Source organism: Dipteris shenzhenensis, chromosome 29 (assembly GCF_047967505.1).
Source record: "Dipteris shenzhenensis isolate YYH24624 ecotype China chromosome 29, Dip_SZ_1.0, whole genome shotgun sequence".
Lineage (NCBI taxonomy): Eukaryota > Viridiplantae > Streptophyta > Polypodiopsida > Gleicheniales > Dipteridaceae > Dipteris > Dipteris shenzhenensis.
In genome coordinates this window covers 43,437,976-43,449,389 of record NC_141624.1, presented here as the reverse complement: position 1 = coordinate 43,449,389, position 11,414 = coordinate 43,437,976, and the positions used below count along the sequence as shown (strand labels likewise).

General features: G+C 40.7%; 1 protein-coding gene across 3 annotated transcripts in view; it reads left to right on the top strand.

The window, feature by feature from the left end:
- The first annotated feature begins 7,408 nt into the window (after window positions 1-7,408).
- The window catches only part of LOC147882893 (putative 4-hydroxy-tetrahydrodipicolinate reductase 1, chloroplastic), a 78,678-nt gene continuing 74,672 nt past the window's right edge, over window positions 7,409-11,414 (top strand). For 2 of the 3 annotated variants that reach the window (XM_087400933.1, XM_087400932.1), the window contains exon 1: window positions 7,409-7,769. In XM_087400933.1, the coding sequence (XP_087257059.1) occupies window positions 7,569-7,769 (201 nt within the window). In that variant the 5' untranslated portion in view covers window positions 7,409-7,568. The remainder of the gene's footprint in view (window positions 7,770-11,414) is intronic. The other variant, XM_087400934.1, reaches the window with a different exon arrangement.

Sequence of the window (11,414 nt, the reverse complement as noted above, 5' to 3'; positions counted from 1 at the left end):
GCACTCCTTTTTTTTTTTAAACTACTATAACAATATATTGTAGACGTAAATTTTTTACAGTATTTATACTATCCTATTATGAAATAAAATGTGTAGTCTATGTACACCAAGATATATTAGTACACGTAGTGAGGCATAATATAGTTGGAAAGTGTATATATTGTTCATTGTAAAATGTGGTATATACATCAGTTGATAATAGTATATATGTATGTATAAATGGAATCGGTTTTAGAATATTCATACTATTTCATTATAAAATAAAATGTGTGCATATACCAAGCGCAATGGATCTTAGAGTGTTTGCATCATTTCATTATGAAATAGAGTAAACACACTAAGCTATTTTTTATATATTAAGCAGAACTATGGTAAAGAGTATAAATATTATGTTTAGGAAAGATATATTATACATATGGTATTTACACAAACGAAATAAGTCTTGGAATGTTCACATCGTTCCAATCTAGAACAAAATGTAGGCAGCAAGTATATAACTCTTAGAATGTTCACACTATCCTATTCTAAGATAGAATGCACACACTAAGTTTGCACATAAATTATTACACACTTAGTGTTCATATAAACAAAACACTAAGTACAACAACTCTTAGAATGTTCACACTATCCCATTCTAGTATAGAATGTATACACTAAGTAACAATACATATGTATTTGTATATCGGACCAGTTTTAGAATGTTCATACTATTTCACTATGAAATAAAATATGTGCATACACCAAATGCAAAGAAAGTTAAAGCGTATATATTATGTTTAGAAAAGATACATTACACAACTGATATTTATACAAATGAAACAAGTCTTAGAATGTTCACATTGTTCCAGCCCAGAACAAAATGTACACACTAAGTACAATAACTCTTAGAATGTTCACACTATCCCATTCTAGGATAGAATGTACACACTAAGTTTGCACATAAATTATTACACACTTAGTATTCATATGAACGAAACAAGTCTTAGAATGTTCACATTGTTCTAGTACATAACAAAATGTACACACTAAGCACAATAACTCTTAGAATGTTCACACTATCCCATTCTGGGATAGAATTTACACACTACGTTCCCACATAAACGAAACAAGTCTAGCAGCATTTACTATTTTTGTATATATAAACAAATATGATGAAATGTACATGCCAAGTCTCCATATAAACAAACAAGTCTTATAATGCTCACAGAGTTCTAATACAGAACAAAATGTGCACACTAAGTACAATACATGTACAACAACTCTTAGAATGTTCACACTATTCCATGAAGGAATAGATTGCACACACTAAGTTATGTTAACATGTTAATTGGAGATTGCACACACTAAGTTATGTTAACATGTTAATTGGAGCCAAAGTAAACCCTAAAGTATATACATTCACTTTAAAAGATACAAGACATGTGTAATATCTACGAAAAGGAAAAACAATTATAGAATGCTTCCACTATTCCATCAGAAAACAAAATATGTATACTAAGTATAACAAGTCGTTGAATGTTTACATCATTTTATTTTAGAATAGAGTGTATGTACTAAGACATATCAATATACAAGGAATAATAACATTAAAAATAAAAATAAAAATCAGAAATATAAAGTTTCAAGCATAAATATTATCATTTTAATAGATACTACTCCTGTATAGTATTGCCTAAGGAAAATTTTATGTTTTAAAATTATATTATATTATTGCTTTCAAGCTTCTCGATAATATTTGAGATAATATCAGCTTCTGTGCCAACCAGCTGGTGATCTTGAAAATATAGAAAGAATGGGAATCATTATTGGGTTCTCATGAATCTCTAGTTAGCTAGATTAAACCGCTCGTGTTTGAAAGTAGTCTGCAAACTGTTACTATCCTTTGGATTGTTTTCTACTCATGGTGAGCAAACTGCTCATGAGCATGAGCAACCAGCCGACTATCAGCCTAGCATCATGTGAGCTGAGACTCTTCCAGGCTTCGAGTATTAGTCCCATGTCAATTCATGCGAAGCCCGTCGCAAACTCCCTCGGAGAATATTTTTGAAGCTGAGCAAATTTTGAATGGATAGGATGTCCTTCCTGTGGGCTGTCTCGGTGCCTAATTCCTTATGACAAGTACCTAAACACGTGAAATAAACAAGGAAAAAGTTATACTTTTGTACTTTAAGCTAAATCAAATTGCTTGAATCAGAGTATGACTCTTGTCTCGTAGGTATCATGGAAGATGTTCGATTGGTATAGTCTCCCTGAATTCAATGCTGAGCTGACTCTTGCACTGAGTTCTCTCACATTATGCTTTTTTTTCAGTTATGGGCTCACTTCTTAGACTGCCTCCATGTAGTCCTTCCTTTGTTGATCAAGATGCTATCCGCAAGAGATTACCTCGATTGAAGGAAGGTAGCAATATGCTTACCCTCACTAGTGAGCTTTTCACTGTGCTTCCAGTATTAAAGACAAACAATTTGTTGCATATGTATATGAAACGTGGCACTATGCTAGATGTTCACCATATCTTTGACAGCATGTCAAAGCGCAATGTGGTCTCATAGAATATTATGATCCTTGGGTATGCCAGACAGCAAGAGGGTGCATCTGCTTTGGAAGAAATGGTGAATCCCACCGAGTCTTTATGCTATACGCTAAGGTAAAAAGACCAGTCAACTAATAACAAGCGAAGAAAGTAGAATGAAGTAAGAAAAAAGAGGCAACATGTAAAGCTATGGGAAGCAAATGAACAAAAGACAAAACTTGATTACGGGCAATGCTAAAAGTAACAGGACAGGTTGGCGGAAGACCTGTGAGATAAGGGTGATCTACTAAGAGGTTTGTTCAAGTTAGCTAAGGATCAAGCAACCAAAGAAGGTTGAAGTCGCTTGGAGATCTGAGAAAGGGTTCCCTCAAAGGAAAAAGCCAACACCCATGGGCAAGAAGCGCCTGAGGATAATCTTCATCTTGGTGCATTTGTTATTTTTGAAGCAAGCCCACCTCTCAGCTAACTGGGATCTGCAAGATGGGACCTCATGGAGTCCCAACAGAGCCCACAAAATGGAGCAACCAAAGCACAAATGAAAGTTTCACCACATCCCAACATGAAAAAGTTTCACCACATTCGAGTCACTTGAGGCATTTATTGCACCATCCTTTCAAATTTGGAGCAGCATCGCATGTTACCCAACCACATCTCGAGCGAAAGGCCTGACGATAATGTCCACCAGCACTACATAAGAGAAGCCATTGGTTCACTTCATCATTTCCCTCAAGCTCGAGCCCATTAGTTTCTTTGTTCCCTCCACCTTTCCTCTTCTACATGTCTTACTCAAGCTCTAGCTCGTTTAAGTTACTTGCAAATTTGCATTTGATTCTTGGATTCCAAGCACATTTATAAGAGCTCTTAGGGATTTGAGCCGTCCGTCAAGTGAAAAAAGGCATTGCTACAAAGATAGTCTAGCAAGTTTCATCCTCAACCAAGCCTAGGTCGCAATCTTTCAATAGCAACTCTTCATCACATGGGAGTGCCAACTCTTCTTTGGAACCTCCTTTAATCTCTTGTTTGTTTTCATACATAAGCAGCTCCAATTCAGCTGCGGACAAAAAATTTGGTGGTCGCCAAAGCAATGTTTATGGCCAAAGTGCTAGAGCACTAGGTTCAAAGAAAAACTTTCGTTGCATGTGTCTAGATGGTCTCTATGAATACTTTTCTATCCTTTTCAGCAATTAAACATATATCATTGATAGAGGAAGAGGTTTAGGCCCTTACTACGCTTTGTATAGCATGGGAGCATCAACGCCTCTTCAACTGCAGAAGACTGATTTAATGGGTGCCAAACTAATGTCTATGGCCAATGTGCTGGAACAAAGGTTTCACAGAAAATCTTTGTTACGTAAGCATCTAGATGTAATCTGTAGATACTAGAGGTTTATGAACCTTTTTATTGCAGCTTCTCTCACTATCATAAAGAGATTAGCTGGGAATAGTTTGATGTTCAGTCTCTAGCTGATGTATAGCAGCCTTAGTCCAGCTGAGCTGACGGGTGGTAAGGGTGAAGTTAGCATGGCGAAGAGAACTCTAGGGTTTGCGTGTGTATGAAGAAAGCCTAAAACTTGGGAACATAAAAGACGACTATAATTACAAACAACAAGGTCGACTGGGATGTTCGAATGTGGCAAACTCTTGTGTCAAAATCTATCATACATGTAGATGGGGAGCCAGAAAAGAAGAGGGAAGCCAGTGAGGAAGTTTCGTTTAGTGGAATACATGATCGTGGGTAGAGAAGGTAGAGATAGTGCTTGATTAAGCTGAGCAGAAAGGTAGCAAGGGTGGAGTTGCGATGGCTCCTTGCACTATGCAAAGGAGAAGTTGGAGAAATTTCACCATGTCAGGAAATGATACACTACTGCCAAAATAGGTGTAGGTTCTACCAAGGTTTTTCATAATGCATGTCAGAGACTTTCAAAATCCATGACAAGTGAGGCAGGGTCATTCGCTAATTCACGTTCATCATCAGGTGAATGATTCAATTTGCTACTCTATTTGTGTAAGCCCCATGGAGAGAGGGAGGGTCCCATGAGGTCGACCCCATGTCCTTGTCCAACTCGTCGGACTTTCAAAAACGACAAATGCAGCAGGGTGAAGATTATCCTGAGGCGCAAGAAGCAAGTGAAAATGAGCAACAACAAAACCAAAAGCTTGGTTGTCTAGTTGAGAGTGAGGAGGCACTCACATACATAGGTGCTGAGAACTTAGAGCGTCCACAAAAGGTAACTGCATCAAAGCGGGATGGGGAAGCAAGCAAGAGAACAAGTAGCTGGCAGTGTAGAGTAAGTAGCTCGAGGAAGGGAGGAGTACAAATCTGAGAAGGCCATGCAAGCCTATAAGAAGAAACCGCTCGTAAAGTAACAGTTTAATGGCAAAAGGGAATACACAAATGACTATACGTGAATATCAGGAACTAGGCAGCAGTAAGTGCCGAGGTGAACAGAAGAAAAGGCATATGGTGATTTGGAGGCGAAGGAGGAGGGGAAGAATCCGGACAGGGAATTGGGTGATCGTAGTTCTGAGAAGGTAGAGCTTTCCTCAGAAGTGCTAGATGAAATTAGGCTGGGGCGTTTATCCTTACAGTCTTTGAAAGGAGAAGCTCAAGAGTTTTTGCACAACATCTCTACACAAGCAGCAACATCGAATCGCCTCCACACTTCCTTCACTCTAGATGGAATGAATCGTCCATCTGTTTCAAATGCATTTTTATTTTTTGCACAATAGAAATTCGAGGAACAACGATAAGCAACTCGACATATTGTGTGCGTATTGTATGTGCTAATCGTCACTTGGCTAAGAAACTCGTGGATATTGAGATTCCCCAATCTGTTCTTCCTAATAATGTGTCCGAAGCAGTTGTTAAGATATCAGATCTTCTAGATGGACTGAAAGCCCTAACGACTTCCACAATCAACCAGCTTCTCTGAATGGGTATTGCCTTTCCACCTCACTCATATCCTCCCCTCGCTCCATCAAGATAAAGAATTTGGATCCCAATGCTCGTGAATTTAAACCGTGTTTGCCTGCCTCTGTTCAACACTGTTTCCATACTTGTTCTTATGAAAACTGTTCCTTGCATCCCCAACCTTGATTCAAAATTATACACAGTTTTCATGACATAATTTTTGTATCTCCGCCTACGCAAATAGATGACATATTTCTCGAAAGCAATCGCAATCTCAGGCATCAAATTGTTGAAGCTAATCGTGCTTGCACACTTGATCTTTACTAAGTGATATAATTTCAAATGGACAAACACAAATAATCAAAATATGAAGATGTAATGTAAATTCTTCGACAAAACTTTTGTGACTCCTCAAAGCTTCCTCTCGCATAAGCCTCAGCATCAAATTTTTGCAACTCCTCAAAGCCTCTTCTTGCTCAATAAATCCGACTTGCCATGGATGCCAGCAATTTTCCACAAAACGAACGTTCCACAAACACCACCAAAAACACTCGAAAACCAAAAGAGAAACCCAAGCCACCCATGAACCAACAAAAAAAGAAACATGCCACGTGGCAACAAATGGTGAGGGACCCTTTTTTGGCCTGCCACGAGGAGGCCTAAGTGAAGGCAATGCTCAATAGAAGCGAAAATACCCATTTATTTATTTTATTTTGTGAGACTCTATTTTTCTGTTTGCGTTTGGATTTGAATTTGCATTTGCATTTTTCCCCTTTTTCCCCTTTCCACACCCCTTTCTGGCCATCATGTTTCACTTTTTGGCTTGCCACAAGGAGGCCTAAGTGAAGGTGAATTCAAAAGCGAAAATGGCCATTTATTTATTTTTTTAAATCACGATTTTTACTTGCTATTTTTCTCCTCTACATTTTCGAGCCTCTCTCTCTCTCTCTCTCTCTCTCTTTGTCCCCTCATCCCTTTTAATTCATTATCTCCGCCCTCTTTTGCTATTTGGATCTCCAGCAGGCCTTACGAATGATTTATTATCATTCACCTTGTTTGGGCATGCATTGATTAGAGGAGCATATGAGAATCCCATGAAATTCTCCACCTTTTTGGCCTGCCCTTTAGGGAAGGTCTTAGTGAAGGTTTTAGTTCTTTCAAAAGGTAAAATAGGGGTTTTTGGATTTCAAAAAATTCTTCAATTTCATTGGCTATTGTAGGGGGCTTTCAATGCATGCATTTGATGCAGGTGGGAGCTGCGCCGTGATAAGCTGCAAATTTGCAGGTCCCATGCCACCCATTTTCTTCTTCCCCTTCCAATTAGGCTTCCTTCCCATCTTCGCCAACATCATCCTCCCCCTCCCCAACCTTCTTCTTTTTGTTTTATCCCCCTTTCTCTCTCTCCTCCTATTCTTCTTTTCTTCTTGTTCTCTCTTTCAGCTTCCAAGGCAGGCCTTTTGAATGTATTCAACTTGTTCTCTCTCTTCATCCCTTCAAATCTTTTCTCCCCCCCCCCCCCCTCTCTCTCTCTCTCTCTCTCAGATTGCAATTCACCCCCTTTTCCGTACCCAAGTGTTTTCCATTCATAAAGGCATTGTAATGGGCACTCTGAAGGACACTCATTGCAAGATCTGCTGCACAAGCATCATACAATGTTGTGTGTTTTGCATATCCATGTGCTGCTCTCATGCTAGAATGTTTTGTCTCTGAAAGGTTCACTGTAGGAACAAATCCAGAGTGCTCTTCTTGCCGTAAGAACATTCCCCCCCACTGGTTAACTCTAACATACCACCAAGCTAGCCACGTATGCAATGTTGGTAGCTCACCCTCCTTCACATGAATGGGGGACCAATACAAATTCAATGTTTGTTTGCGCTGGTCTGCAAAAGTTGAAGTTGTTGCCTTTCTCCACTTCCAACATAGAACTCTATGCTCCTCTTAAAATTGTGGCTTAATGCATCGTTTGGTGTGCTCGTACACCATCTAACATGAATGAAATTCATCTTGTTATAAAAAGTATTACTAGAGCACTCCTGAAGGCAGTGCTAACAAATATTCAAATAGACAACTTAACGTCCAAAACCCAGAACCCTGCAACCCCTGGCCAGCTACCCGAGCTTCGAAATGGCCAGCCTTGGCGCCCTTCCGTTCATCCCGCGCTCATTTTTCGAGCTTGAGACTGTTGCCTCCGCTTCACTTGTAGATTTAACGTTTGGTAGTAAGACGTTGTCCATGCGGGCGAAGGAGAGGACTACTCGAGCTATGTCCTTTGCTGATCATGTTACGATGGGAATCAGCGCTGGAATGACGGCCATCCCTATAATGGTAAGAAAGAGAGCGAAAAAACATTAACGAAAATGAGAGAGAGAGAGAGAGAGAGAGAGAGAGAGAGAGAGAGAGATTGATTGGCTCACCAAAATTTCAGTTGATAGGAGCAGCAATGGTTGACCGTCCCTGCTAACTAAAAGACTGCGAGAGAGACAGAGAGAGAGAGAGAGAGAGAGAGAGAGAGAGAGAGAGGCTGCCTCTGTCGGAAGAGGGCTAATAAAGTCCTCTTAATGGTTCGAAGATGACCTGGCAGATTTGCACATGGAACGACAGAGCTCTGCATCAGCCGTTGCGCTGTCCAACTTATGGAAAGTGGCTCACTGCTTCCTCACCCTCATTTATTTGAGTCTGAGTTTTATTTATAGAGAGAGAGAGAGAGAGAGAGAGAGAGAGAGAGGGATTAAGGTCCGCGGGATGCCTCACGGGCCTATGGGACAAAGTACATTAAATCGAAATGGAAGCCTCACAGGGTCAGCTGAAGCAAAGGGTGCGCTAGGGCCCTTGCTGAATGCTACGCTATGCTAATATGAGATATAGCTATAGATCTCAAAAAATGGAGAAGCTCAAACAAAAACTGGAGCTTGGATCAGAAACCGAAACCTGGCACTGTAGTAGCTCTCCGGTGGGCTGCAAATATCTCTCGGATCTGTAGAGTTGTCTCACGTTGTGGCGGAGGGCGTGGTCTCCTCGACCTCGGTATCCGATGGGCTATGTCAAGAGTGACTCCTTGTCTCGGGCTACGCCTCTGAGGAGGGCAGAGATAGATCGAACCTCTATGGTGCGTGCCTTGGTCACTCTCAGTGTCGTGTGTGGACTCTATGTCTATCGATTGGCAATATCATGTCGTCTCTCTCCACCAATCCATAGTGCTGGTAGGTCAGCTTGTCGCTGCCTCCTCCACTCCACTGTGTCTTGAAGCCGACTCAAAGGCATGGAAGTCTGTAACACGTCGCTGTGCTTGGTCTGCCTTCATGTGATGCTGTACTTGCTTGCTGCTGTCTGATCGTTTTAATGTCCTTGAGAGGTCGAATGCGACCTATAGGACAAATATGCTTTTTGCTTCTGGTGCAACAAATGCTTTTTTGCTTTTGAATCGACCAATTCATTGTATGTTTATGGAGCTCCCCCAATTGAAACAATGAGAGCTGTAACAAGTACAGAGGACAATGGAGCCAAGTTAAGAGTGAGGAAGATCAATTGGGTACTCCTTAATGCTCTGACCAACGCTAGCTAATATTTTACATTTAAGTCCTCATTTTTCAGAGGGTACATTTGTGACAATCTCTTCCAAGCTTCCTCTGCACAATGCAAGATTCATTATTTTTCATGATGGACCTTGCCCGTTGAAGTGATATTGCAATAAGGGAAAGCTTGTGCATTCTTTCTATCAACTTCTCTTCCTCTTCAAATTGATGAGTACTTGCTGTAGTACATTCCTAGCTACTTGCTGTCCTGACCACGACCATAGTATCATTGGGAGGTCTCCTACCTTTCCGCAGGTCTTGAGGTCATCACTTGTACAAGGTGTCTTCTGGTCATCCTTGTACAAGAGGTCTTCAGGTCATCTCTTGCACAAGAAGAAGCAATGCCCCATATCTGCATCCAGCTTATTGTCAATGTACATAGAACCAAAGCTTTCACTAAGAGATGCCATGTTGACAAACAACCAAAATGAAATCGCGAATACATTATAGAGATACTAACCGTGCATGAATTGCCCAAGTGTAGCTGCTTCTATCCAAATTAAAGTATCAACAAAAACTGTAGCAAAAGCATGTACTCAGCAGGAAATGACCGAATCACAGCATTGTAAGTATAAAATATTACCTGGTATCCATGTCCACATTAAATGCTAGCTGTAATTGTCTATTTTCTTTATTTACATAATTTCATGCTGACATGGGAATGGAGTTATCCAGTTGCATTTGGATATGTGCCAAAGTGAAATTTGCTGTAAAAGCATTGCTGAATCTCAGCAATGTCTATGCAATGCATACACTTTGAAGAGTCCTGGAGTGTGCGCTCATTGTTCACTAAAAATGCGTGCCACGTTCAAGAAAATCAGCAAATAACTTGAAATTTGTAGAATATGCAGTTCAATGTGTAGAAATCCTCAACAACGTGGTTCAGCATGAAGCATATTGGCTAATAATAGTCACAGAAACAGCTACAAATGCTGGTTCTACTAATTGTGACTTAAAAACTGCACAAGTTACAGCAAAGGAAGATGAATTTGCTGCGTATCATTGTTGTTACAGAAAATGAAGATGAATTTCCTGTGTATCATTGGAGTATTGTTGTTGCAATGCACATGGTGCGAACCCTAGAGCTCCAGATCACACAAATTACACAAAGTTTACCAAACTGCGTAGAGCTATGACATGATTCAAGTTTGACTGAAATTCTAGTCGAATTGTGTGCCCATCTTCCAAATTGCATCCACAAACTGAAAGTAGGCACAGCTACGTGTGATTGTGGGTTGTTTGTATAGTGTTAAATATAGTTGCTCGGCACTTGAACATTGTACAATCTGTACAGTTGTATAATGAGGTTGTGGCTTGTGAGTTCAATTGTAGCTTTACAGGCAGCATGGATTGTAATGTTTGAGATGCTCCTGTCACTGCATGGGGGAGTGTTCTCCAGCCCTCCTGCCAACACAATGAACGCATTACCAGACCTAAACCAGGGTCTACTGCCAGCCCTAAATGCTGGACTGTATAGCAGCCCCGTGGCAGCCTACAGTGCTGCCCACATGGCTGTCCTGTGGATATTCCTTTCCACCCATATCTGCCCGTGTGGCATCTTCTTTTCATGCCCACATGATAGCTCCTCTGATCCCCCATCCTATGCAGGTACCATGTCCCAATGTTGTCCTCCTATGGGGCTTATACGTGGGACAATGGACTATCTTATCCTGATGCTCTCCTCATAATTGGGCTTATAAGTGGGACAATGGACCATCTTCTGCAACACGTCCCTCAGTGTCACACTGTTGGCCACAATGATTTGAAAGGTATATCCACTCCATCTGCTTTCTTGTAGATGCTTTCAGAAAGAGATTGAGAAGGATGTTGAAATCTGGCCCAAATATTGCACGTCCCATGTCCAGCTCCATGTCATCCTTGATCGTCAAGAACCAAGCAGGTAGGTACAACCAGTAGGTTCATCTAGTTATCCCCTTCTGAAGCTGGGGACGAACTAGATGAACCAGTAGGTTGGGGACCAACTAGACCCTGAAAAGCACAAAGTATCATTGAGCTCACAAAGGTACCAAAATACTGCGGATCATATGGCTTCTCTGACTTTGCTCAAGTCACCAAACTTCTCCAACACGATGTCTCTAGTCCTCCTGTCAACATCAATTCGGAAGCTATTTACACGAACAAGGTGCACCTACCAGCATAAGGCTCCAAATGCCTCTGTCAAGGAAACTCCTCTTGGCATTTTGGAAGCTTTTCACCCTCATCCTAGTAGAACATTCAGTACTAGACATGCTACTGTAATCAACATATAAACAAAGGCAGATTACATATCCATGGTGACTCTTGAAATTGTTGCTTGCTGTCAAAAAAGCCAGGTATCTTCCTTTATTACTCCCGTCAGCATACCTTTGAGTTTCAGAGCTAATACTTCAGTTAGTGG